Source organism: Apiospora marii (assembly GCF_038362585.1).
Source record: "Apiospora marii strain CBS 49790 chromosome Unknown utg000003l_segment0_segment0, whole genome shotgun sequence".
Lineage (NCBI taxonomy): Eukaryota > Fungi > Ascomycota > Sordariomycetes > Amphisphaeriales > Apiosporaceae > Apiospora > Apiospora marii.
The window spans coordinates 788158-814447 of NW_027117374.1; the positions used below are offsets into that span (position 1 = coordinate 788158).

General features: G+C 52.3%; 12 protein-coding genes across 12 annotated transcripts; 8 read left to right on the forward strand and 4 right to left on the reverse strand.

Moving 5' to 3' along the window:
• Positions 1-1642: 1642 nt before the first annotated feature.
• On the forward strand, positions 1643-5715 carry PG985_003715 (uncharacterized protein; the record flags this gene model as incomplete). The annotated part of the gene is made up of 4 exons (XM_066823484.1): positions 1643-2099; positions 2175-2392; positions 2477-4790; positions 4853-5715. The coding sequence occupies 4 exons, from the start codon at positions 1643-1645 to the stop codon at positions 5713-5715; spliced, it is 3852 nt and encodes a 1283-aa protein (XP_066686644.1).
• A 754-nt stretch (positions 5716-6469) lies between these two features.
• On the forward strand, positions 6470-6841 carry PG985_003716 (uncharacterized protein; the record flags this gene model as incomplete). The annotated part of the gene is made up of 1 exon (XM_066823485.1): positions 6470-6841. The coding sequence occupies one exon, from the start codon at positions 6470-6472 to the stop codon at positions 6839-6841; it is 372 nt and encodes a 123-aa protein (XP_066686645.1).
• Positions 6842-7399: 558 nt separating this feature from the next.
• On the reverse strand, positions 7400-8854 carry PG985_003717 (uncharacterized protein; the record flags this gene model as incomplete). Its single annotated transcript, XM_066823486.1, has 5 exons — positions 7400-7449; positions 7506-7605; positions 7666-7869; positions 7918-8229; positions 8837-8854. 5 exons carry the CDS (start codon positions 8852-8854, stop codon positions 7400-7402), a joined length of 684 nt encoding a protein of 227 aa, XP_066686646.1.
• Positions 8855-9398: 544 nt separating this feature from the next.
• On the reverse strand, positions 9399-10295 carry PG985_003718 (uncharacterized protein; the record flags this gene model as incomplete). Its single annotated transcript, XM_066823487.1, has 2 exons — positions 9399-10100; positions 10248-10295. The coding sequence occupies 2 exons, from the start codon at positions 10293-10295 to the stop codon at positions 9399-9401; spliced, it is 750 nt and encodes a 249-aa protein (XP_066686647.1).
• Positions 10296-10833: 538 nt separating this feature from the next.
• On the forward strand, positions 10834-11298 carry PG985_003719 (uncharacterized protein; the record flags this gene model as incomplete). Its single annotated transcript, XM_066823488.1, has 1 exon — positions 10834-11298. The coding sequence occupies one exon, from the start codon at positions 10834-10836 to the stop codon at positions 11296-11298; it is 465 nt and encodes a 154-aa protein (XP_066686648.1).
• A 725-nt stretch (positions 11299-12023) lies between these two features.
• PG985_003720 (uncharacterized protein) lies at positions 12024-12488 on the forward strand (the record flags this gene model as incomplete). The annotated part of the gene is made up of 1 exon (XM_066823489.1): positions 12024-12488. The coding sequence occupies one exon, from the start codon at positions 12024-12026 to the stop codon at positions 12486-12488; it is 465 nt and encodes a 154-aa protein (XP_066686649.1).
• Positions 12489-13271: 783 nt separating this feature from the next.
• Positions 13272-14456, forward strand: PG985_003721 (uncharacterized protein; the record flags this gene model as incomplete). Its single annotated transcript, XM_066823490.1, has 2 exons — positions 13272-13383; positions 14050-14456. 2 exons carry the CDS (start codon positions 13272-13274, stop codon positions 14454-14456), a joined length of 519 nt encoding a protein of 172 aa, XP_066686650.1.
• A 750-nt stretch (positions 14457-15206) lies between these two features.
• PG985_003722 (uncharacterized protein) lies at positions 15207-16531 on the forward strand (the record flags this gene model as incomplete). The annotated part of the gene is made up of 2 exons (XM_066823491.1): positions 15207-16068; positions 16092-16531. 2 exons carry the CDS (start codon positions 15207-15209, stop codon positions 16529-16531), a joined length of 1302 nt encoding a protein of 433 aa, XP_066686651.1.
• Positions 16532-16952: 421 nt separating this feature from the next.
• On the reverse strand, positions 16953-18254 carry PG985_003723 (uncharacterized protein; the record flags this gene model as incomplete). Its single annotated transcript, XM_066823492.1, has 1 exon — positions 16953-18254. The coding sequence occupies one exon, from the start codon at positions 18252-18254 to the stop codon at positions 16953-16955; it is 1302 nt and encodes a 433-aa protein (XP_066686652.1).
• A 1443-nt stretch (positions 18255-19697) lies between these two features.
• PG985_003724 (uncharacterized protein) lies at positions 19698-20643 on the forward strand (the record flags this gene model as incomplete). The annotated part of the gene is made up of 2 exons (XM_066823493.1): positions 19698-19767; positions 19985-20643. 2 exons carry the CDS (start codon positions 19698-19700, stop codon positions 20641-20643), a joined length of 729 nt encoding a protein of 242 aa, XP_066686653.1.
• A 675-nt stretch (positions 20644-21318) lies between these two features.
• Positions 21319-24056, reverse strand: PG985_003725 (uncharacterized protein; the record flags this gene model as incomplete). The annotated part of the gene is made up of 5 exons (XM_066823494.1): positions 21319-22858; positions 22910-23274; positions 23326-23401; positions 23457-23730; positions 23771-24056. The coding sequence occupies 5 exons, from the start codon at positions 24054-24056 to the stop codon at positions 21319-21321; spliced, it is 2541 nt and encodes an 846-aa protein (XP_066686654.1).
• Positions 24057-25177: 1121 nt separating this feature from the next.
• Positions 25178-26082, forward strand: PG985_003726 (RNA recognition domain-containing protein; the record flags this gene model as incomplete). Its single annotated transcript, XM_066823495.1, has 3 exons — positions 25178-25203; positions 25297-25610; positions 25685-26082. The coding sequence occupies 3 exons, from the start codon at positions 25178-25180 to the stop codon at positions 26080-26082; spliced, it is 738 nt and encodes a 245-aa protein (XP_066686655.1).
• Between the last annotated feature and the right edge of the window lie 208 nt (positions 26083-26290).

The following is a 26290-nucleotide window of genomic DNA, read 5'->3' on the forward strand; positions in this document are numbered from 1 at the left end:
TTCCAGCTTCTGACCGTCGGACCTGGAGGTATCTGCGGCAACCTTCAACTGGGCAGTCGTACCGCTCACCGCAGTCATTTTATGCAGTCCCTTATACTGCTCAGTGTGCGGGCGCAAGACGTATCTGGGACCGGCCATCGAGTTGTAACAACCTAAAGCTTCGGTGTAGATGCAGATTGGGCAGGTTAAGGCAGAAGCAGCAAGGTGTTGTTGGGATGTATGTCGCCATGCAGCCTCAATGGGGTTGTCAATCTTGCTGCCGCTTTCTCGATACCACTGTGGTTAATGATAAGGAGCTTTGCAGTTACCTACTAGAGGAGACTATTTGGGGACCAAGATCCCGATTGGGACGGCTGAAGGGAGGGCTCTGTTAATCGGGCTTCAGTACGATCGTATCTAAATAGGTATTGGAGCTCTGATGATATATATTGATGATTGATCATAGACCTATCTGCTGTGGCATAACTCATCAGATCCATCGTACGAAAGATCTGATAGCCCGTACGCTACGCGCACGTGACGCCTCTTTTGGCAGTGATGGTAGCCCCTGAGCTGGTGATACCAACAGGCGCACTGTAACAGCCCGCTATGATATAGTTGGATTCATCCGCCAACGCATCATTTCGGCTGGTTTTCGCCACGATCGGTAGATCATGTGCCCTTTTCCAATCTAGACGTTGATCTAGACGTTCATCCAGCATGCGAGCTATCATTCGAGCTAGCGTTCGAGCCAGAATTTGACGGGCCAGCATTTGATCGTTGATCGGAAAGTATTGACGTTAATTGTACACAGTCAACTCGGCTTAAGGGCTGACTCGTCAGTTCTAGCACGTCAATTTTGGGACGTCGATTCTGGCTCGTCAATTCTCGCCTGTATGCTGGCTCGTCAATAGTGGTCAGCCACGATATATATTCTTCTTCTTCGTGGACGTGCATAATTACACTCGTAGAGTGTGCCTGGAGTGAAAATGATAAAAAAAGATGTATTATAGCGGGCTGTTGCGGCACCCCCTCTCTTCAGCCGTCGTTTAGAGCCATATTACCTGCATTTTTTGAAAGGAATGTTACAAGCCGGGTGGGGAAAGGCTGGGGGTATTTCGGGTGTGTTCCACAATTTCCGTCATTTTTATCCTCCAGGGCTGAAAGCCGGGAAAGTTCAATGGTAGACATCTTCAAACCGGGCAATCCAGTACTGTGCCGCCAGTTTAGGTGCAATAGCCTATTCAGTTGACTCTGATACCGGGTCAATAATACCAACGCTCCGGTCGATGCACAGCCCACTGTACCGAGTACTCCTTGTAATGTTTCGTAAGCGGGTGAAATGTCGATCGTCGTGCACACCCTGAGCTAAGGCAGGTGCGATGATTCTGCTCGTTGGGCTGCGCCGCGCACTTGCAGCTCGCCCAGCGCGTGCTCGGCTTTGTTGGTTGGAACTTTGCATTGGTTGGCTGGTTGGCTGCATAGAGATCCACCATCCAAATGAAAATGGATATGGGTCAATGCAACCGGCGCTTAAGCTGTTCCCGCCTTCGCAACGCCGCGCTTGCATTGCGGGATTCTTTGAGGTTTCGTTCTCAAAACCATCTGTCTTCCATTCTCTGTATATCACGGTAACTGCCCTGTTGGTCACGTATCTGGAAAAATGCGTAACCCAGGCTCTGCCAGCCAACACGGGATCATTCCCGGCGACCAACCAAGCCGGGGTTTAGTCCAATACGATTCGATCTCTTCGAATCACAGCCAACCTCATGTGGCAAACAGCACACCAGAAATATCCCACGTGAAGCGCGGTTATGGTGTCATTCGAAGTCGACCCGCTGATTTGGATTCGCTACAAGATTTACCACCTGACTGGCAAGAACATCAACATTCCACCCAGTACCTCAACGACGAGCCGAACACTGGTCCAGGTGGTCTTCCAAAATCATGGCAGCCCTTTTGGCTCCGCCGATCTACGTTGATTTTCATGTCGATGTCGTTCATCGTGTTGGCAGCCTTGGTATTAGGACTATACACCGCATCTATCAAAAGCCAGGGGCTTGGATCGACCTCTTCCTCTAACAGCGTTGTCTATCTCTGGAGGTATCTCCCCACGACTGGTGCGTTTGAAAGCCACGATTTGCCTTCATTTCTTCTGCTAGACTCTGTGGCTCTGACGTTCTAACAAATGATAGTGACGGTGATCCTCCTGGCTGCATGGAATGGTATAGACTTTTCTATCCGATTGCTCCAACCCTGGGTCAATCTCCGGCGCGGGTCTAGGTCAGCAGAGAGCACTTTGCTCTTGGACTTCCTGACTCCGATTTTACCGGTCATGATGTGGACGGCCTCCAAAATCAAGGCCTGGCCTCCTCTGCTGACCATCGTATCCGTACTTGTGCTGAACATCATTGTAAGTCCAATGCCCTTTCCCCGTTTGTTGTATATTTTCAGTCCTGACAGGGAACAGCGAATACTGTCGACTAGTCTACTCCAGGTAGAAACCGTCTCCATGACTACCGAGGAAATTCCACTACTGAAAACGACAAGCTTCGACGCTTCCAAACTCGACCGCCGGATTAACGATTACGCGTCTGGCACGATCTACTACGGGATTCAGGCTATGAACCTTCCCTGGCCCGCATGGACTTTCGGCAATGTCACTCTCGAGCAGCTTAGCCCCGACGAATCGACTGGGGCCTGGTCTTCCACGTCGTTTAATGGCACGACTAGAGGTTTCTTTCCCAGTCTCGAATGCGAGGAAGCGAGCGTCCTGATCACCAACACCACCGACCCCAGGGATGAACTCACCCTGGCCGAGACCGCGAACATCACGTTCAGGGCACCATCGTGTGAGTACTACTACGACGTATATTCCCTGGTGAATATTTTGGACGAAATCGAAGACAAGAACTATGGGGGCAGCTTTCGCTCGATTCTCTGTCCAGATCAAACTCCGAGGTATCTTGCTTCCGTAGTTTTGGTCGACCGGGATTTGAAGCTTCTTTCATCAAGGTCAGTGGTACCGACAGACTTTTGTCCCGAATGTCGTGCTCACATCATCAGCGCTCTTTTCTGCCGTCCATCGTACTTTGTACAAAATGTGACCGTTTCGGTAGCCCTACCAGAAGGCCTGCCAACGGTAGACTGGAGTACCTTCGAGGCTGGAACAGCTCAGTTGGAACATCTGGAGCCCATCAAGCTCCTAGATACCGTCGTCAGTTCCGCCATCTGGACCAGCAAACCATTTATAAGGCCCCCCAACAACACAGCCGTGATAAGGGACGATTTCCTTCAGGTGGCCTCTTCCCCCCTGATCAAGGGTGGCGGGGAGATGGTTTACCTCGAACCGTTCTTGAACACCACTGTCATGGCAGCTCACCTCCACAAGGCCTTCGCTGGTATGGCGTCCCTCTACGTACAAAAGTACCTGCTTAGTGCGACACGAGAACCCGTCCGAGGGACATCAGCTCACGAAGAAGCTCGAGTCCAAGTGTCTGCTGGAAGCGCTTTTTCGATAGGCGGGCTGTTGGTGCTATGCGCGCTGCTATCATTGCTACTCTTGGGTCTGCATTCTCGCGGGGTTGTACCTCGCGACCCAAGGAGCATCGGCGGGGTCGGTATCATCTTGCACAGCAGCCATGAGCTGCACCGACGATGCGGGCTTGGCTTGCAACAGCTTCAGGATTCCGTCAAGAGTTATAGACTTTCGAGTCATGTCTCGCCAGGACCCAACGCTAGGTTCGTGGTCGATATCGATAATTGCGACCTGAGAGACAAGCACCAAGACTTCACAGCGGACTCCAGCAAGATCCAAAGAGCATGGCAACCGACAGTGCTTACGACCTGGTGTAGGTTTGTAGCGATCGTTGTACCACTCCTCTTCATTGCCGCCCTCGAGTATATACAACGGGTTTCAGACCAGCAAAACGGGTTCCTGACCATATCCAAAGTTGACTCGGTTTCTTACAGCATAACCATTATCCCCGTGGTGGCCATGTGGGCCGTCGGTGCCCTCTATGCCTCTATGAATTTCAACACGCTCCTTCTTTCGCCCTATCAAGCCATGTCAAGATATGGGGCCGAGGCGCGCCCGGGAATCTTGAGTCACAACCTTGGGCGCCTGCCCTTGGTCTCGCTGTTCGCCTCCTTGCGCGACAGGCACACCGCCGCATGTTTCTCTGCGCTGGGAACCATTCTGGGCTCTTTCCTGACCATCGCAGTAGCCGGTCTCTACAGTACTGCGAGCATCGATGTCGAGACGATTATGACAGTGCATCGTACCGACAGCTTCGGCTTGACCTGGAATGGGAATCCGTTCCAGGATGGCGGGGCTTCACAGGTGCTTAGCCTCAACATTTGGCAGAATCTGTCTTATCCGCCATGGACTTACGAGGATCTCGCCTTCCCTCGATTGGTCCTGGATGAATCCTACAAGAAGGTGGTCGAAGCCCCCGGGAGAATGGACGTGTCAGTGCCGGCCAGGAGGGCGGTGCTGGAGTGTGACGTGGCCGAGCCGGAAAGAATCACGGTGCAAGCTGAATATAGCGAGTACTCTGTGGATGCAGAATTCCAGAGTCGCTGTCTCGGGAGCCCTAACAAATTCCAAACGGTGCCGCTCCGTCTCAGGAATTCGAATTTAACTGGATTTGGTGGACAAGTGCTTCCTTTGGCCGAAAAGGTGGGCAGGTATATTGCAGTCAACCCTTCCACTGCGTACCATGCCTATCCGGAGGTCAACGACGAGGGCTGTCACTCTTTGGTCCTTTACTACGGCTCATTCCCCGCCGACCCCCGCCATTCGACAAGACGTACAACCTATCGGCCAGCGAAGCGGGCGTCACGGTGGCGGCTTGCAGGCAGTTCGTGCAAGAAGTGGACGTAAGGCTGTCGCTCCTGCTGCCCGACGGCGAGCGTTCGCAGCTGACCATCGACCCCCACCGAGCTCCGGTCCCGGACGAGGCGACTGCGCGCTTCGTCAACGATGGGCCGCCCGGTTCCTCCAACAACGTGCAGGAGTACATTGTCGGGTACATCCTCTCCCCCGGGTCCATTACGAGCGACCCCGATGTGCAAAGGCGCCTGGACGCCCTGCCGAACCTGGACGGGCTCTACAGGGCCATCATCGTGAAAGGCGGCATCGACCCGGGCGACCTGGTCGGGCCGGAGAACGCGGGCCGTCTGGTTCAAGCCACGAGCAAGATGTATGGAAGGTACATGGCCCAGGCCATGAACCTCATCATGCGGTCCACGGACAACCTGCCACCCGTGTCCCAGCGGACCTTCTCCGCCAACGTCACGCAGCCCCAGACCCGGCTCCACCAGAACGCCCGGCCCAAGCTCGTCCTCCAGATCCTCCTGGGCCTCATGTCGGCCTGCGCCGTCGCGGGCTGGCTGGCCATGCGCGACACCAGGCTGCTGCCGCACGAGCCGGGGAGCATCGCGGGCATGGCGGCGCTGTTGGCCGGCAGCGGTCTGTGGGATGATGGGGACGGGACCGATGGCTGCCGGGATGTGCCGCTTGTGCCGGAGGGGGCGGAATGGATGAACGATGAAGAGTTGATAAAGGCGGGCCGGTGGGATGCCAACGAAGAGGGGATTGTGTTTGGGTTTGGGCCCCGGGCGGATGGGTCGGTGGGGGTCAACGTCATACGTCGTTGCCAAACAGCCAGGACTGACTCCCAGGAGCTGCAAACCTTGGGTGGCCAGAGGGGCGAGATAGGGTGGGCTGAATAGATCTAGAATTTGGGCTACGAAGGTTGGGTACATAAAAGGACTAGGAGGATATTTTATAGAATTGGCAAGGGACAGGTTTTGCTCGATCTGTGTATCTTCCCAAGATCTCTATATACCTGTAAACATCCTTATTCACATTCGTATCTATACTGATTATTTCGACTAAATTCTAGCTAGGAACTCAGGTTGTGTGGTCGTGATGTTATAGAAATTGCATTGTCAGTTTTTGTTGTCTGCTTGCACACTCCTCCAAAGTGAGGCCATGACTAATATTACAACAGGCCACCGTGCTTGGTAACAAACGCCCCGGCAACCTTGAGCTGATAAACAATTGCATTTGACCGCAGTCTTAGAAATCATATATGCAGATTCGACCCTCCTTTAGGCAAACACCACTGCATCTACGATGACTGTGCAAAGAATTTGCTTGCATTGGACATAGAGGATCTGATGACTCCCTATGAAAACTTTGTCAGGTCAGAAGCGTGTAGTAAGGTTTGGTTTGAAGAACTGAAACCACAATAGAATCGATGTACTCTTCTATCCTCCTGCTATAAATGGTTGGACTAGGCCCATTTCACATTGAGTGGTTTCATATAATCCAGTAATTGGACACCAGATTCGAGAAGCCCAGGCAATCGTTGTTTATCTGTCTTGTCCGAGTGACAATATCCAAGTGAATCGTTACGCATACGTCTCATCAACCTACAAGGAGACAACAGCCACAGCTAACACACCTGCAAAGGGCTGCAGAATGACTGGCCAACCCAATCAGGATCTCCCGGAGGAGCTCCGCAAGTTGCTGTTTGAAAGAGAAATTTTGAGACTTGTTCTTGACGGACTTAGGCAAAACGACAAGGAGGCTCGAGAGGCCATGGAAAGCCAAAAGAACAGGGAGAAGGACCTCCACGCACAGATAGAAGAGACTGAGCAAAGTAATAAGGAGATGCGAGAGCTTATAAGAATCCGAGAGAACAGAAACAAAGAAATTTTAGAAGCCTTAGGATACCAAGATAACAAGGCCAAGGAGATCCAGGAGGCATCGGAGAACAGAAAGAAAGCGCGGAACGAGATTCCCATACGGCTCAATGAGCAGGGAGTCTCTGAGAAGAAACCTGGGGAATAAGGTGCTAGTCAGGAAGTCATCTTACCCTGACCTTGTGGCTGCTGACTCTGCCCCTGTCAGTCGAAGGTGTGAAACATTTGTTGTATTCATAGACCTAAATAACTTGTCCATCCTCTTTTTTTCTACGGCACATATGCAATACCTACGTATCTTTTCAGTTCAAAATAGAATCCAAGCAATTCGATTTGCCTGAATCCACTATAACATGAGCTGAATAGCTGCATGATAGATAGCAAGGTTGGCTATATCAAGTTAGAATAATGGGTTCCTGTACTTTCAGAGGCCAGAACAGAAATCAGTAACAGTACCTGATTGAATGCACAGCCCTAGCTGGAAAGAATTGGTTAACAACCCAACTGTTCTAGAAATAGTGAAGCTTAGGTGCACAATCGGGTGATGTTGTTACCATCGCTTCACTTATCCATCAATCATTGTTTCGGTAAAAATGCCCCACAGTTGAAGTCAGTTGCTTGAGCTGGAGCACCATTTTCTTTTATTTCTCTACCGAGAAATTTCGCTGCACACACCTGAACAGTGCTTTATTCGGGAACGAAACGATCATTGCTTTTCGTCATTTTGCTCAACCATTGCACCAATCTGACCAAGACCTTGAAAGGGTTAGGGCTCTCTCAGTGTACGTTAATTGAAGCAGAAAACCACCAACCGTCACGACTAACATAGCTTGAAAAGGACGCGAGATGGCCCAGCATTCCTTCAGAAGTCTCTGGACAGAGCACCGCGCTCTGCAAGAGGAGGCCGACGCCCTGAGACTTCGCAATGTTGAGCTACAACGACGACTCCGTCGTCAAGAGTCCTTGACCTACGAGGTACGAACCGATCTGGGAGCCGATCTGGCAAGCGAACGTCAAAGCAAGGAGCTCCTCGAAGAGGGCATGGACCGCCAGCAACAGATCATCACTGCACTTCGAGGAGACCTCGAGGACCGAGATAACGCCCAAAAGGAGCTCCAAGACCGATTGGATAAGAAGGAGGCATCCGAGGCAGAACTGGAAGTGCGACTGAGCAACCTAGAGGACGCATACCAAGCCCTCCAGGTCAAGTACAAGGTGTCCGACGAGCGGATCACCAAGAGCATCGCCGATGAGACCATGCAGGCATATAATTGTTACTTCGCCCAAATTGAACGTACGGACGCCGAGAAGAAGCGTGCCGACGCCGCAGAGAAGCGTGCCGACGCCGCAGAGAAGGAGGCCGCCGAGGAGAAGGCTAGAGCGAATGCCGAGAAGGAGCGTGCCGACGCTCAAGAGGAAGAGATCGAGGTCGAAGCGGAAGTGAATAACCGTCTCTTCCAGGAGCTGATGTATGCGAGGGATCGGAATAATCGACTCAACAACGACACCGAGGCCTTCTTTCGCACGGGTCTTACTCTGCGAGTAGAGAACTTGGCTCTACGGTCTCGCCTGCAGTGGACAGAATCCGGCATCTTCCGCAGGATTCGCGACGACAACCTTTCAGCGGCCAACTCAGATGATGAGGTAAGAGCTCTTCCACAACTAAGAGTAAATTATTCATCACAAGTGCTAACAAGCCAAATAGGAGGACTAAGTACGTCGGTATGTACGAGTGATGGTATGAAATATGAGACTTGAAATCGACGGAGGGGTACACAAAGGCCCATTGGGTAATGACAACACATGGGTGGCCGGCTCACTCCCCGAGGTCGGCCATTACACCTCAATAGACGTTTTTAAGCACACCGTTCGTGGAGTGGATGGAGACGCGGACTTTCTGGGGAATCTAGAAGGTGCGGTCAAGCTGCATGTGGTACGGTGACGGTGGCGGTGTTGGTGCCTTCGGTCACTGCGGCGAAGAACTTGCAGATGGTTGAGGCTCGACGAATGTGCTTTGTCTGAGGACACCCATGCAGAAAGTTTCAGTGCCACTGGGCGCTTTACCCCCTTGTAAAGGCATGTTCAGGCAAGGCTGGATAGAGAAGTGACATTTGTTAAGACGCCTCGTGCGTCTGTCACTTACTCCAATCGCAATATACATAATGTTACATCTAAGAGTTGTTATTCCTTATTCTAATCCCTGATGCGTACAAAACATAAGATCAAGCTTCACAGTGGAAATGATGGGGTGTGGTAAAGCATTTCAGATAGGTAGCGAAGCTGCCCCAACAACTAAATGCAAAGTCAACTGTTAACAGGTAGCTCCACAGTGAGCTCGAGAATTAAACAGCTGTTTGGACCAAGCATTGAATACAACTGAACAATCAAGCTGTCACTTCTTTTTTTTTATTAATGCCCCGCAGTTGAACCTCTGTTGCTTAACCTAAACATCACGTTCGCTCGCTTTCCACAGGGAATAATTCTGACACCCACAAGAAAGAACACCCTCTTGTGGACAAGAATTATCTTCCGCTTTGCATAACCAAATTCACATTTTGCTTCAAAATTTGGCACACTTTAGCAGAAAGCTCCCAGAAGACCAATCACTCTCACTGTAAGTCCATTCTTTGCGAAGGCCGTACACAACAGCCTGAACTAACATCACAAAGCCCTCTTCCTACTGGCCTGGGATAGTCACCACCATGTCAAGCCGGAACGACAGAGGTCTCCAGGAGGAGATCCATCGTCTCCGTAACGAGTCTTGGTCGTTGCGGCTGGAACAGACCGGGGTGCAACGGCACTTGGATCAGGAAAGACGCTCGAACCAGCAACTCCAGGGCCGACTGGAAGAGGTTCAAAAGCAACTCCGTGAGGAGCGCGAGAGCCACGAGGCTACCAAGGCGCAACTCAGAGAGTCCGAGGACACCAGCAAGAAGCTCCTTGGAGAGAACGAGGAACTTCAGGCAACCCAGGCGCAACTGGTGGAAGAAGGGAACGGGCAGATCATGAGCCTTCTGGCAGAGATGGAGGCCAAAGAGAACACCATCCGGGAGCTTCGGCTTAATCAAGGCAACCAGGAAGCCCCTGACAACGAGCACCAGACTTACATGGAGAATATGCTCGACCGATCCGACGACGTCATTGCCGCAGAGACCCAAGAGACCTATCGGACGGTCATGATCATGGAGGCAGAGCGCGCCGATACAGAGACCAAGCGTGCCAATGAAGAACACGCTCGCGCCGAGCAGGAAAAGGCCCGTGCCGAGGCTGCCGAGGCTGCTGTTAATGAGATTCGAGAGGAAGCAAATGATTCTATCCATCAAGTCAATTGCATGACCCTGACCGAGAGAGCTGAAAAGACTCGATGGCGATCTCGCGCCAGGAACTTGTCTCGAGAGGTCGATTGGCTACGAGCAGAGAACCATTATCAGAGACAGAGACACTCTGACTTCATGACATTGCTGGAGGACAATGAAGATTGAGTGGCTCGCTATGAGGACCAGGTGAGCTTTTGGAACACTGAAGATGACCCATCCATCATTATAAGTACTAACAGGAGCGATAGGAAAGTCGGGTGCCTCTTCGCTCAGAAAGTTGCGCATGACCAGGCTTGGTCTTCTCGGATCCTCCTTGGTGTACGAATTATTGTTGGAAATAGTATATGTTGGTATTGTTGAGATGGAAATCACGTGCCAGATCCTGCGCATGTATATAAGCTGACTTCTCCCCGCCCCCTAAGGGCTCACGTACTTCACATCTTAATCAACCATCTTCTCTCACATTTTCGTCTCATTGCAACAGGTAAATCCACCTCAGGCCAACCGTCACTGCACATAACGGGCGCCACGTGCGTAAAATCCACGGAACATCGGCTCATTGCACAAAGGGTACTGGCGATCCCCGCCCTCATGACATAGGAGTAGGATACAGCAAAAAATACACCTATTTAACCCAATGCTACGTACGACTGTACTGAAGTTCATCCAAAAGCACATTTGGACAGGCGCGCAGATTACGGTCCAGTGGCCAGAGATCATCACGGAGCTTCGCTCAGTGATCGAGGAATTTAAGGCCAGCAACGCTCAGCTTTGTACCCAACTGTCCAGCAAAGGAAAGGTCATCGCAGAGCTCCGCGCAGATATGGAGCCCTACAAAGCCAGTTGGGTTCGTATCTACGCGCAACTGACGGACAAGTCTGCTGCGTGCCAGGAGGTCCGCTTGAAGCTGGGCAATCAGGAAGCCTACAACAACGAGCTAGAAATCAAGATGGAAGCGATGGAACACGATTTCAACCATCAGCTTACCAAATTGGTATCAAGCGAGGACGAGCGCGTGGAGGCCGAGAAGCATCGGGCCGACCAGGAGGCAGACGGCGCCGAGGCTGAGAAGGCCCGTGCCGACCTCCTTCAGGAGGATCTTGACAAGGAACGAGACGACTTTCGTTTCTGCCATGACAGATTCCAGGAGGAGAGACATGAGCATTACGTATGGGAGCAGCGACACGCGGCACTGTTTCAGGAGTACCTCGCTGTGCGGGCAGAGAACAATCGTCTGCTCACAAGACAGTCCGACTTTGCGATTTTGTTGCAGGACAATGAGGACTGATTGGGTCCCTCTGCAAACGAGGTGAGAACTCTTGGAAGACTTAAGATAACCCATCCATCATCATAAGTACTATAAGACGCGACAGGAAACTCAGGCACCTGGGCTGTCCCCAACACATGAATGGCCAGGCTCGGGGTTATCGGCCTTCCATGTCTCCTCCTCCTCGGTGTATGAATTGTTGTTGGACATACTTCATTTGGACAGGCGCGTTTACTAGTTAGTGGAACAGAGCCATTGACACAAAATCAATAAAGAAATGCATTACCTAGCGTCTTTTAAGTGTTGAGAACAATGTGCAGGTCTCAAAAAAGAGAAAAACGCATGAAAGGAGAGATTCTGACGACGGGCCAATATAATAGAACGGAATTCTCACGTGGATCATGCTTAAGTCCAAGACAGCCATGGGGTCGTACTCAAAACCTTGTTACGCTATCTCTACCTGAAATACAGATAGAATATCACAGGAACTGTTTTCGTTCGAAGAACATATCATCTTTTCTCCTCATAGACGCGCAACGAATATCACTTCCGAGCGGTATCCCACGGCTTCATATACCAGTTACATCACCAAGATCGTCTCTCAGAAATCGCCGAGGCAGCTTACAGGCTGACATTCCATTCTGAGAAGTACGTTCACGGTCAGCAGCCCTTGTGGTCGTATCTACCTAACTTTGGAATATCATCCCGCTGCGATACCTACCAACAGCAGTAGCCAATAGGTCATCATGAGTGCACCAAACCCCACCACGGATCTTGACGCTGAGCTCCGCGACTTGCGCCGGGAAAATGACACCCTAAGGCAGAGCCTCTTGGACGAGCAGAACAACCGTCTTTTGATGGAACAGCAAGCGGACGACCAAGAACGCCAGATCTGGGAGCTCGAGCAACAACTCCAAGAGGAGACGGAAGAGCACGAATGGCAGGAACGCCAAGCCGCTTTGATGTTTAGCGAAGAGGTGCAGCGCGTCGTCGATAAAAAGCTCGATTCCATAGAAAAGCGTGTCGAAGCGATAGCAGAAGAGTCTGTTGCTCTAAAGGAAGAATGCGATATCCTTCACCGCGATCGGCGGCAACTGCGGGCAGAGAATTACAGGCTCTACCGATACCTGTTTGCTCTGAGAGAGGAAAACATCCGCCTTGAAGCCTCGCAGCCTGGTGCTTTTCGACGTATTCGAAACCAGACTCACTGATCAATTGGCCATGGGGAAAGGTAGCAACAAAGGTTCTACAATTTGGTTTCCTTTTCCGACCCCCAATGCGGGGTGTCGTGGTGCTCGGCCTTTCCTCCCCAGAGGAAGCACTTGAGGGATCAGAGTATCTTTCAGTAAATACACCCCGGATAAGTAGCCTAGTCTGCATTATTATAGTAGTCAATTGATAAGATAGAGTAAATCTTGGTTCTATAGGCAGCCTGCTGTGCGTGATTGTTTCAGCGTGTTTATAAAAATTCCCTTTTCATTTTCAATGCACAACTGCGCCACCTTAAAGTAATCGGTTCAAAACCCTCAGCAGGTCGAGCTACAACCGATAATCGACTCAGAGGCAACTAAACAACTTTTCAGAAAACATTTCATTTTCTACCAGGAGTGAAGTTGATTTCCTTTACCGCCAGGAAGGACTTTGCTCAACTTGTAAGGAGACGCGAGTTTGCTTTCTGGGAATCTTTGTTTCATATCAATGTACATCGGCCGACAGAATCCAACCCAGCTCCCCCTTTGGTGCACAATTGTCCATTGATTTCCCGAAACCTAAGCGCGGGGTTGCTTCAGTAAACCTGTCAACCCCAAAAAACAGTTTGAGGGCGGCCCATACTCTCAATCTCGTTTCCATATCACGGGTGCTCTTTCGGGACCCAATGGTCGGATCTTCATAGGTACGTCGGGATCAAATCGTCTCTGAGTCACGTTGCGTCGACTGAAGTTTTGAAACCAGCCAAGAAAATCACACAGCAAGTGCCAAGTGTGCCATCCACCATGTCTGCCGAACAGACAACAAAACACGAAGCCATTGAGGGTGGTCAGCACGAAGACGGTTTGTCCACAAAGGTCATGACAAAGACAACATCAGATACCTCCGAGGAGACTCGTAAGTGGCTCACATCTGCGAAACGTGGACATGTGGTCAGTTAGCTAAGCTGGAAAAAGAAGAACCTCCCTACGATACCCAAGGGCCGTCCAACATGGAAGTGGGAATAGCCATGCCATGGACGAGTCTCCAGGCCACTCAGTAGAAGATGCTATTAGCGAGATGGTTTGTGGCATGCTCTGTTACCTAAACATCATCCCCATCATCTCGCAACCACATGTACGACCTCGTCTGCGGCATGTTTTGCTTCCTCAACATAACACCCATCATTTCGCAAAGCATCCAGGTGGCACGGAATGGAGAGAAACTCGAAGAACCGCATGTCACCACAATCGAGTGTCTGTAACATATGACCAAGCTTAGAAGACTCAAGGAAGACCGAAAGAAGTTGGAAGAAGAGCTTCAGATGCAAAAGAGCCTCATCAACGACAAGGAGCGCCAAATCCTTGGAGCATTTTGGGACGGGAAACGAGTCAAGGACAACAACCGTCACTTTCGTGAGAGCTTAAAAAGGACGAGAACTCGTCTGAACAAGCTAGAAACCTCGCTTGAGTCAGTAAAGAACCTGATCAAGTTGCAGGAGGATGACCTCGATTATGTGGAGAGCATCGACGGAAACCAACGAATCATGATGACACAGTCACTCCGGCCGACCTCTTCACCAAGGGATTCGGAAAGCAGCAGCAGCCCATGCCGCCCCCTCCCCCCTGAACGACAATGCCGGCATCACCTTGGGCGACGACGTCGATAACGACGCCATTATACAAGCCCTCCTCAATTTGCCCGTCTACGGTGGTTACTGGGACCCGCGCCCCTTCTCGCTCACCGAGCCCCTTGACACCCGGGGCAACCCAATACCGCTAGACATCGAAAGCGTGCTTGCCAACGTGGAGATGATCATGGAGGGCTTCGAGCAGGACGAGAACTACCAAGGCGAGCTCCAGCTGGCCAACCCAACTGAAGCAGAGGAGCAGGAGCTCCATAACGCCATCGTTGCTCTCTTGATGGCAAACCGTAGACTGCAAGCCACTCAGGCCGGAGTCTGCCGCAGGATCCGCGATACCAACGACTGAGGAGTTTGTGAGAAGGGGAAGAGCCACTCTGCCTTACTAGGTAGTGACTGGCATGTTGCGTTTGGCCATTTCGCCGAGATGAATGCATATGTGCGTATGTCAAGTTGTCGGAATGGTTCCAGCTCCGGCACGCCCTATATTCGACCAGAGTATCGGTGTGCTGGGCTGACCCTTCAATGATTCTGTAGAATACTTGTACCTATTAGCGAACAAGCAAGCAGATGAGTTACACTTGATAGGAGAGAAGATAGTGGTAGTATCTGAAATCAACACATGACTGAACAATTGAGCTGTCCCCCTGTTGTTACAAGGCATCTATCCCACGTTGTGAGCCTGCACAAAGCGCTCGACACTGGCCTGGCTGTCGAGTTGTCAGGCAATACTTCTTTGAGAATTCAGATAAGACATTCCCAGGCAAGAGGGGTCAATCAAACAAGGACACTAGCAAACATCAGAAGGGCACATATGGTATGTGAAGTCACAACTCAACCCTTGTGAGATTACAACACGTAACATGACAACGGCACTGTTCTAAAAACCTCTTGGTCTTGTTAAGGAAAACAAAGGCATTGTATTCTAGAAGCATCACGTATATAACCACACGTTGATCCCCTCTCCAATGAAAGCAGTACCTCGGATAATACCATTGTCATCCTGAAAGCCTTGAGCCCAAAGCGCCATCGACAAAGCAACAAGATCCGCCACAACTATCACGTACTAGCGCAACCTTTGACCATGAGTTTCTCCCAAATGGCCAAGCAGGCGGCCGAACGCCGTCGTGAGACCTTCGACCATGACGACGACCCGCTGAACGAGGAGCTCACGCCCGATAACGACAAACCGAGCTTCGATAAACCTCCTCCTCCTCCTCCTGTTCCCGAAGAACCGGTGTCGTCCGAATTCACCTCGAGCCCCTCGCAACCGTCGTTGGAGGATCCCTTCGTCGAGTCGCCCGTCTTCCCTAACCTCGCTACCAAGGGTAATCCCATTACCGACTTCTCCGTTGATTTGGTTGGCCAGGAGGCCGGGGAGAGCCAAGGGTCTGGCAAGGGAGAATCACCGCCTCCAGTGACCACACCTTCTCCTCCAGCCCCTAGCAACGACGCCGACTCGGAGCGGACGGCCAGCCCAGAAATCGACCCGAACACGGCCTTTTTGGATCTAGTTGGAACTCCCCCCACCCTCCCCCCACGCTGGGTCGAGGCCGTCCAAGGCTTCCTCGGATCCCTTCCCAGATCCCTTCCCAAGATGTGGGGTAGCAGTGGCAGTAGACCGAGCACCCCCGACAGCGAATCCCCTCCTACCCCTCCACGCATGCCCAATGAAACGGACCCCCTCTTAGGAAACAAGCAGGAGCCCCGTCGACCCCTGAACGAGGCCGAGGAGCGCGAGCGCCTCCTCGCCGAGTTCGCCCAGCACATCGGTTCGTATTCGGACTACCTGGCGCGCTTCGAAGACAGCATCTCCGAGACCTCTGTCGCGTACGTCCCGGGCCAGGGTTGGACCGACCGGGAAGGCTTGTTGACCTGGCAGACAAAGGGACAGTGGCCCCCGACGCCGCTTCCCCACCCGGCGGCCGTCGGCGTTCCCGGGGGAAGACGTGCCTATGCTGGTGCCTCCTGCCGACCATAATAGGCTTGCTGGTGATTACGGCCTTGGTGATCTTTGCGATGCTGTCGGGCAAGACCCTGCCGGGGTTGCCCAAGTTCTCCCGCCTCGAGTTTCCCGTTTGGCAGGCGTCGGCGCCACAAGCTACGACCTACGCCTCCCTCCCCTTGCCCGAACTCAACGTCACGTCGTCGGCGTCGTTTTCGCAGACAGTCTCGCAGCCAGTGCCAACGCCAGAGCCAGAGCCGACGCCGACGTCCTCATCAACGTCCGACGACCCCAGCTCCTCCTCGTCCTCGTCTTCTTCGCAGACAGTCTCCCAGCCACCCCCACAAACAACGGAGGCGCCATCGCCGCCGCCCGACGGCGAGGCCTCTTCTGGTGAGCCTACTGAGCGACACACGACCACGAAGTGGCGGCAGATGTACTACGTCTACGTCCCCGACCGAGAAGTCACTACTCTCTAGGATGTTGTAGTAGAAGACGCTGACTGCGCCAGTAGGGACCTGTTGTCCGTGAAACAGTGGCCAGAATTACCCTGGTAAGTCAACAGTCCTGTAGACCCTGAGTTGGTATGACATTTCTGCGTGTATGTGTCACAATACGGGTTGTACCTCACTTCTCTTCTTTGTTTTCTATTTGTTTCACGAGAAGAAATCTGTTTCGTATGTTTCCCAATAGTCAAGCAAAGATAATAAGAGAAACATGTTGCACGTAAATATCTTGCAGTTAGAGTAAATCAGTCAATCATAAACAATCAATTCATCGCTTTATCTTGATCCAAGTTGTGCCCTATCCATGCACCATACAGACAAGCAGTGGAGTCTCTAGCCTGCTCCATCATCATAGGTATTCAACTTTGGCCAAGTAACGGATCATGATAATCCATCACTCGACCTTGAAGTCAGGAACCGTCTTACCCTCACTCCACCACTCATCATTCCTCCTACCCGTGCCCAGGTTAACGCCTTCGCGCCGGACGAGCCGGGGAAAGTAAGTGTACGCCTTATTGTAGCTCGAGCCAAAACAGTGAAAGGACGACAGTTTGATCTTCTGAAGTTCCTTCGGTTTCTTTTTCTCGGCGTCCAAGTAACCGTGGGCGACTCTCCACTTTGTAGGGCACTTTTGGCACTTGAACAGAAAGGTGTCATCGCCAGAGGCGGAGACGAGCTGCTTCTGCTCCAATGTCGTTGGTTTGCGGAACTCTTGTGGACTATACAGGCCCGTCGATGAGGGGGGCAATATGCTCTTGGTAAGAAGAGGCCCGTTCCTTTGCTTGTCGGGAAGGTATCGGCTCGGTGGCGGTTCTTGTCTCGAGGTGGATTGGTGTGGACATAACCGTAGGGGAAGGTTCAGAATGTCTCCAGAGTCCAGGCAAGATCCAGTTGCAGCGGTGAAAATGTACTTGTGGCGTAATATCAGATTGCCCTTGACCCAAGCTGCGGTAGTATTTATGGTACAGCGAAGGTTGGCGTTCGACATCTGGTAGTTTCCGGCCAGATAATCGAGACAGCGCCTGCCCCTGGCATCTAAAAGTGTGTGATTAAAGGCGTTGGAAATATGGGCCAGCAAGAGGTTGTATCCGCCATTCAGCCCACGAGGAAGATAGTCAATGGAATGGCCTTGACAGGACTGGGTCAGTCTGGTCTTGACATGCTCAGCAGGCGGCTTCAAGTCTGTATGGAGTGCAGTGCAGCGCACGCAGAAGTTGTAATTGGGATATCTTATATCCCGGCAGAGAGATTCAAGAAATGACACATGATTTGCGTAAATGGTTTGATCGCGCTGCCCTGACTTCACCAACTCCAGATATCGCGTCCACCATTGGGTCCCCAAGGAAGCAAGGGCCAGTTTGCAGGTAAGCATGAGGCAGACCGCGGCGGTGATGGGTGAAGCATTGGCTACTTCCATCAGAATCTCCGGCGGCAGCTTGCCGAGAAAGGTGAGTCGATTTGGGTCTGACGCGATTTCATTGTCGCTTCGACAAAGGTATGATGGTGTCTCCTTCTTTCTGCGCTTCGGTTGCGCAGGCTGGTCCGTGGCGTCCTGAGCAGGAGAACTCTGGCGAGCTCTTTTAGAGCCCATTGCTGTAGAGACGCGACTGGTTTGGCTTAGGTCGTTGTTCTTGCTGGTGCTGCGGGTTGAGCGACGCAGTGGTGCGGGTGGCCCCGTGGCCGACGTGCCAGCCATTGTGAACCTTTTTGATGTGCGTTATACGGAGGAGACAACCTTGCAACCTTGGAGAAGAGGAAACAAAGCACACAAAATATGAGTGAGGGGCGTTTAATGGAATGAAAGCGCGACTTGATTCATGTTGCGGTTCTGTGTTTTTGAAGCACTCGATGCTGCTTGGGCTAACACGTCCACTAATTGAAACTTGCACCCGCCAAGGAGCTGGCTGCCTAGAGATGCCTGGAGTTTGGGGTTTAGTGGGGTGCACCCTTGAGAGACGGGTGCATTACTGCACGCCATCTCTCAAGCCACACTCCACGACTTCTCTACTTACTACAGCTACAATTACAACAGCATTGAAGTATGTCCAGATAGGTTTTCGCAACGGAAGCCATTTACTTGTATATATCAGACAGCATTGAGTGGCAGCCAGGAGTGCGCAGATCCTCGTATTTTCACCCTCTGGCCCGTGCATTTCCTCATGCCTATTGCATGCCTGACCCAGTGAGATGGAAGCGACCCCCACTATCACGAGATCAGATATCCCACAAATGATGCCAACTTGGAGACTGGCTGATCCACTGCGGCTACGGATAACGCAGGCTGTCAGTGCAGTATCGACCCATGGATCTTTAACCCCCAAGAAGGCGAAGAGTCAACCCATCTTACTTATATGGTGGGAGTCGTAGCTGATGTGGCTGTGGTTGAAAAAGCCTCCAAATAGCTACTTCCTCGTCGGGTGTACTGGCACAACTCGATTGGCTGATCCGCAATAACCATAAACGCCCAGCGGCCAATGTCGCGACAGTATTCATTGCCTGGCAGCCCATGTGTGGGGCGCCTGATATCTGATCATCTGGGACTCAGGATGATTGTAGTATGCACATGTTCTGCCAACGACGCGTCGAGTTCACTGGATGGAGCTTGCATGCTATCATTCTGCGTAAGTACACGTCTTCAGGTAGGCATTTATTTTATAATGTATGATCTCAAGATAGAAGCGTGCACGACTGATCTGCCAGCGTGAAATGTTCGTGAAGTGGTGCGACTTATCTTGTAATCCACATTAGGTACCAAAATATCGAACACTGCCTCTATGGAGGAGGCACAACACTGACCGCCCCCTCTGTAAACAGCAAGTCGATTGAGCCAGCGCAGAACCGATTATCTTGCTGTCGATTCTTCCTTCATCACCTTCATCTGTCCTAAAGCGGAAAAGCGCAAAGTACTGTCGGCTTGAATTGAATTTATTGCCCTCCTCCCCAAGGTGAAGCCCAAATCGCGACTGTTCTCCCCTACCACCACCTACACCTCCAAGCACACACACCTACATACATACACCACTTGACTCGCAATTTGTTCCTTCGTCTTCGACGAGCAAACCATTACCCCCGGTTCAATAGTCAGAGACATTCCATCAACACTACAACAACTCATTCGATCTCTGGTAATCGTTACACCATGAAGAACATCAAGATGCTCGTCACCACGCTGGCTACTGGCCTTGCTGTCGCCGGCGCAGTCGTTCCCAGTAAGTCCAACCATTTTTTTTTAATGAATGCCTCTCATCTCGTGGATATCCCATGCCATCGTCGCAATATGCTCTGGTATTATCTCATGTGAAAAACCAGCATGTTGTTGCCCTTGATCAACCTCTTCTACAAAACAGTCACATACCCATCCTCACGATCACTCCAATTCCCGATATGGCTGGCCCCAATTTCGTACTGACTGGATCCGATATCCAGGCCCCACTGTCCCTGGCTTCATCGGCTATGCCGTGGATGACACTGGCCTCGACGCCGTCGATCGCCACATCCTGCCGACCGCTGCCACCATCGTCTCGGAGCCGCCCGTCGTGGCTGGCCAGGCTGGCGGCCCCGGCGGTCACCACCAGGTCGGCTTCAACCTGCAGCAGCAGAATGAGTCTACCCTGATCACCACTGTGACCACCACCGGTACCCTCACCCTCACCCTCGCCTCAGGCCAGGTGACCACCATCGAGGGCCCCTACGCCGTCAAGTCGCAGGTCGTCGTCACCGAGTCGGACACCACTGTCGGTGGCATGGCTACTGTCACGGTTACCACCAGCATGCCCTCGATGACGGACGCTGGCTATGGTACTTCTTCATCCTCTGCTTCGTCTGACGCCTCTGCCACTGCAACCACTGCCAGTGCCAGTGCCCCCAGCAGCTCAGACGACGCCACTGCCACCACCAGCAGTGACGGAGACACCAGCAGCACCCCGGATGCCACGTCGTCGGACCCTGCTCAGAGCGCCTCCCCCACGAGCGCCGACCAGAACGCAGCCTCGAACTGCACGGCCATGAACTTGCTGCAGAAGTTCATCATCTTCTACGGCATCTACAACTTCTGGGACATGGAGTTCTTTGCCCGCCTCTTCTAATCCTCTGGGTCTCGCTTGATCCGTCGCGTCATACCTACTTGGCAATGATTGATGACGAAGAATTGATTCACTGCTACGGAAATGGGGGAGGGAATCTGAATGAATGGAAAACGCATCTCTGGGCGTATTTGGTTTTCGGTTAAGGAAACAAACAGCACATGGTTTACCTGGACATGGATGGAAACGGACATGGTACTCGGTCATGGACATCATGGATTTGCATTTACTGGCGTTCGTTTACTTGGCACCAAGAGGCTTTGGTTGAACATCCCCAAATGAAAGGGAGGTTCGTATGCTCACGATGTATGCTTGATGGGCAATGATGAATTGAGACGATTCTACGAAACTGCTACAGTAGCCTTTTCATTTGTGACGTGCAACACCAAATCATCGTAGTTACCTTGGAACTCCAGTATGAGTGAGCAACTTGAAAAACATCACTGTCTTTCGCACATGCGGAGAGGATCCACAAACATCTTGATCTCTTACTTAACAACCACCACCATCTGTATTATTGAAGTATATATCTCATCTCGCGCCAACATCATCATCTTCTTCCTTATTCATCTTCTCGCCTCCAAAAAAAAACCCACCAACAGCAACAGCAAATCGCCTCATCTCTTCATTTGCTCAGCTGGGGTCCCCCTTCTCCTCACTACTGCGCCCACTACCACATCACAGCATCAACAAATCCCCATTACTACCCCCACCCTGAGCCGGCCTAAACACCTGCTGCGGCGCGTATTGGTTGACCACGTACCCCGCCTCGTGTCCCCCGCCCCCAAACGCCGAATCATCGTTACTGTCGTTCACGCCCATGGCCGCCATCTGCTGGGATCCTATACCAGCAAAATAGGCATCCGCGTCGTTGATGACGGACTGGTCAGTAATGCCACCCATCGCAGCCTGTTGTTGCTGCTGCTGCATCTGCTGCTGGGTGTAGTTGTTAGACCCGGCGAGGCCGCCCTGGCTCGAGGTACGGACGAGCGCGGGCTGTCCTCCCATGCCGAGCATAGACAGGTTCTTCTGATTATCGAAACCCGGCAGGTTCTGTGCCGTCGGGAGGCGGTCCCGCTGGAGAGCAGGCGACTCGGGCAAGCGGCGGGGGCGCGCCGAGCGGAACACGGTCTGGACGGGCTTGAGGTAGATGGTAGCGAGGGTGCCCACATTAAGACACATCTCCTCGAGGGTCTGGGGATCGAGCTTCTCCGACTCGGCCGTAATAGGAGGTTTCTCACCCATGACGATCTGCTTGGCGATGTTCATGTCCGTCGACAGCAGGCGCCAGTACATGTAGGCGCGGTCGCGCAGATCCGGGTTGTCTGTCTCCTCGGTCGCCCACTTCAGCACCTTGGGCACCAGGTCTTGCCCCTTGGTGGGCCGCTGAATGAACAGCTTCACCGTCGCCGTCAGGAGCGCCAGCTGCACCTCGACCGGCTCCTCCGCGAACGAGTACAGGAAGTCCTCGAGCAGCACGTCCGAGTTCTCGATGCGCGCCGCGTACTGGCCGATGACCCAGACCATGGCCGCCTTGGCCTCGGGCTCGTCCAGGCTGTCGAGGTTTTCGCAGAGCGTGCCGATGATGGACTCGTACTGGTTGGGGTACTTGCGGAAAATGTTGCGAATCACCACCGTCGCTTCCTGCACGATATAGGGGACCTTGGTGGCGACCAACTCCAGGAGCAGATTGATGCACCGCCGAGCAGCGGGCTCAATCTTAATGGCCAGCTTTCCGATGGCGCGAACCGCTTTGCGAACGAAGTGCACATCGACCTCGGTGGCGTACTCGCGCAGTTCCGTAAGCACTTCGTCGATGTTCTTTTCGTTGGCCAACATGAAGATCAGCTCCAGCTTGGTGACTTTGACGTAAATAGGGTCGTTGTATTTGCAGAAGAAAACACGGATGTCGTTCCGTAACACCTCTGGCCGCCTCTGCAGGATAAGCAAGGCATTTCGCAGTGCCAAGTATTGGACTTCGGGCCCCTTGGCTAGTAGAGTAACCAACGGTGGTGACAGCTTTCGACATAAAGCCGAGATTTGCTTCTCGTCCGCAATGTAGTTCATGAGGTAGAGTATCACGCGTATGCACGTCAGGACCACTGCCGAGTTTGAGTGTGATAGGCGTGGTGCTATTCGCTCGGCCAGCAGAGTAGCCTCTCCAGCTTCTTGTGGTACGTAAGACATCAACGCCTCGAGAATATATGTTTGGCCCCATCTGTAGCTAGTTAGCTTCTGTTCTCGTACTCAAAAGATGGAAGATACCCACTCGGAGCAATCGGGCAGGATAGCCACCATTTTTGAAGCATTGCTGTAGTCGATGGTGAGTTTAATGGCGTCGCTTCTCTCCCAGATATCCATCAGACCTGCGAGTGCGCTCGCAACAACGGTCGGGTTATCGTCTCTCAGCAGAGAGTTGAGGCGCTCGATCAGGTCCGAGTGTTCTACCATGTGCCTATCATGGTCGTACAGCTTGGCTACGCAAAAGGCGGCGGTCTTTCGGACGTAAGGGTCTGCGTCGCGCAGCATCTGTTTGACAATCGGAACCGTGGACTCGACGAATTCTTTGACGTGAACGTAGGACATGGTGCGGAGAGTGAGCGCTCTAACAAGAGGGTTCGTGTCTTCCATATCCTATATAACTGTCAGCGCTTGCCTTCCACTCCCATCGGGTACCAAACATACCTGTTCCAACACTGGGATGGCCTTCACGGCCAACTCTGGTTTCATCCTCGCATAGTTGACCAAGAACAAGTAGCACCTGGTCTCTCCAGTTAGCGCGTTCCTCTTTCCCTTGCTCTGCCTGTGTAGCTCACATCTTCTTGATCTCGAGGTTCGGTATGTTCATGCATTGTATTATGTCGGGGAAGAGCTGGACCATTTCGTTGTTGCTCATGGTCATGTTTGCGACGATCTTCTTAAGGGCAACCTTCTTTTGCGAAAAGTTCTTGTCCTTCTTGCCGCCGCTGTTCAACTCGAGGCGCAGCTCGGCCACCTTGCCCTGCATAGTCATAGGTCGTGAGCCATAGTAGGACGGGGGTACGTATGCGAGAAACATGTTCATGACAGCGAAAGGGGCATAGGTAGTGGCTCATAGTGTGTGGTATGGGTAGTGGCGATGGAATATGACCGTTGAAGCTTTCGCCTTTGGGACATGAGGGAGCATTTGGAAGTGTACAGAGATCGCGCAACGTGGGGTGGGAGAAGTAGCCAAGTAGAAGAAGCACAATAGCTCCGCGAACAATCAAGGAATGGGAGGATAGTGCGGGCAGGTAGACAATTGGTATCAATGTGACTTGGGATGGCCAATATGACACCAATCCAGGATGCCATCGCATGTCTCGGGAAGAATAAATGAAAGGTTGGCTTACTCGAGCGAACAGCTTCGAGTCTCCTCCTACTTGAGGGGTCGACATTATGACGGGGTGTAGACAACAAATGGAAGCTGTTTATGTTGGTATCTGCTATTGTATGGACGGTCGTCCTTCTTCCATCTACCGTGTCTCGGCTAACTAGTTGGCAGAAGACGCTGATAGCAAGCTATTGCACTGGATGCGACTTGGAATGATTCCTGTTCTAGGATGCGACTGCAGGGCAGAACGCTAAGGCCCTCTGATGCAGTGATCCAAGAGGAGTGGCACAGGCTGTCTAGGCCTTGTGTAGGTGCGACAATCCAATAGAAGCCGAGATAGAACGGCGGCGGGATGCGACAGGGAGGGAGGTCGTGGAGGGGTAGTCGAGCAACGTCGCGTCACATGCGCATCGTCTGGTTCGCTGGTTCGTCGATTCGCGGGCGGCGGATCAGATCATTGGGTCCTGCTCGGTCGGGATTTCGCTCGTCAAGGATTGCTGCTGCAGGCTATCGTCGTCGTCGAGGGGTATATGGCACTGGACTACGTAGATGTTGAATGCTAAGAAACTAGAAATGTTTACTCCCTGCCTGACTATCGACGTCGAAATTCCGGCCGGACCGTTCTCCACCAAATCCCCGAGCAACACTCCTGCACGTCCTAAGGGGCCAGAAGCTAGGGGATGTACCGTTCAACTCTACCACCATGGGGGGATGCCCCGCTACAGTACCTGATTGCATGGCCCTTGCTTTGATGGGCGAGACAGGGCGACAGCCTCCTGATTTCCTTCAGTGAGTTGGGGTTTGACATGTTAAAGACATCAACTTCCAATTGAATAGTCCAGCTCTTGCGAGAAGCTCGCATACCCAAAGATTGCATTGACTATATTCGATCAGACTACGTACGTATTAGTAGAGCTGAGAAGATGCCAAAGATGGACACTTTACTGAGGCCCTGGCCCTTGCCATGAAAAGGAAAGAGAGACGCGAGCGCAGGGATTTGGCCGAGGTATCCACTATGGCTTTGTTCTCCACTGCACCACACCACAAGGCTGCTGCTACAGGCGCATTGGAGCCTCAAGCTCGGATTCTTTTCTTCTCCAGCTTCATCATCTTCGGTCCAAATTAGAAAACCGCAAAGAGCCAACGATCGCATCGATAATCTTGGCCTGGTAACATAACCTTAAAATGGCGTCAAACACACCCATTGCCACGTATGTGTCATTGCACTCCGACACATACAGTCTCTGGCTTGGTTAGTGGATCTTGCTTTGCTAACGTGAACCGCGACTTTTCTTGGAAAACAGTGTCTACGTGCGCAACCTCGAGGAGCGCGTCAAGCCGGATGTCCTCAAGGTCGCCCTCGATGCCATCTTCTCCGAGTACGGCACCATCATCGACATCGTCGCCAAGACGAACCTGAAGGCCAAGGGCCAGGCCTTCATCGTCTTCGAGAAGCCCGAGTCCGCCCTCCAGGCCATCGAGGAAGTCCAGGGCTTCGACCTCTTCGAGAAGCCCATGCAGCTCGCGCTGGCCCGCACCCGAAGCGACGCCACGGTCCAGAAGACTGGCAACGAGGAGGAGTTCGAGCTTCACAAGCGCAGACGTGTCGCTGAGAAGGGTATGTGCTTTCTACAAGCTGGCTACAAGAGTCCCTCAAGAGAGTGGAAGCTGACATATGCCCCCCAACCACAGACAAGAAGAAGGCCGCCGAAGCTGCCGAGGAGCAGAAGCGTCTTAAGAGACCTGGTGCTAACGCACCCGCCGACGCGAACCGCCCAACCAAGACCGCGCGCGGTGGTCTCAAATCGACTGGACCTACCGCTAACACTGTGGTGCCCGACGAGTACCTGCCCCCGAACAAGATTCTGTTCGTGCAAAATCTGCCCGACGACTACGACATCGACTCCCTTACTGGCATCTTCGGCCGCTTCGAGGGCTTCCGCGAGGTGCGTCTGGTGCCCGGTCGTCGCGGTATCGCGTTCGTCGAGTACGAGGCCGAAGCTGGTGCTATTTCGGCCAAGGAGCAGACCGCCGGTATGGCGCTGGGCGAGAGCAACAAGCTCATGAAGGTCACTTACCAGAGACAGTAGAGTGTAGACCAGTAGTAGTAGTTGTACGTCTATACTGCGATAATGATACCCATGAATACACCCAATCCCATACATCGACGGCCCATGTTGGAAAGCTCAATTCAGTGACTTGATACATGATTATAAAGTGCGAACTTGAACAGGGATAGATTCTTCATTATCTTCAGGCTTTGGTAGGACCACCTGGATATAGTCATGACTATTTTGT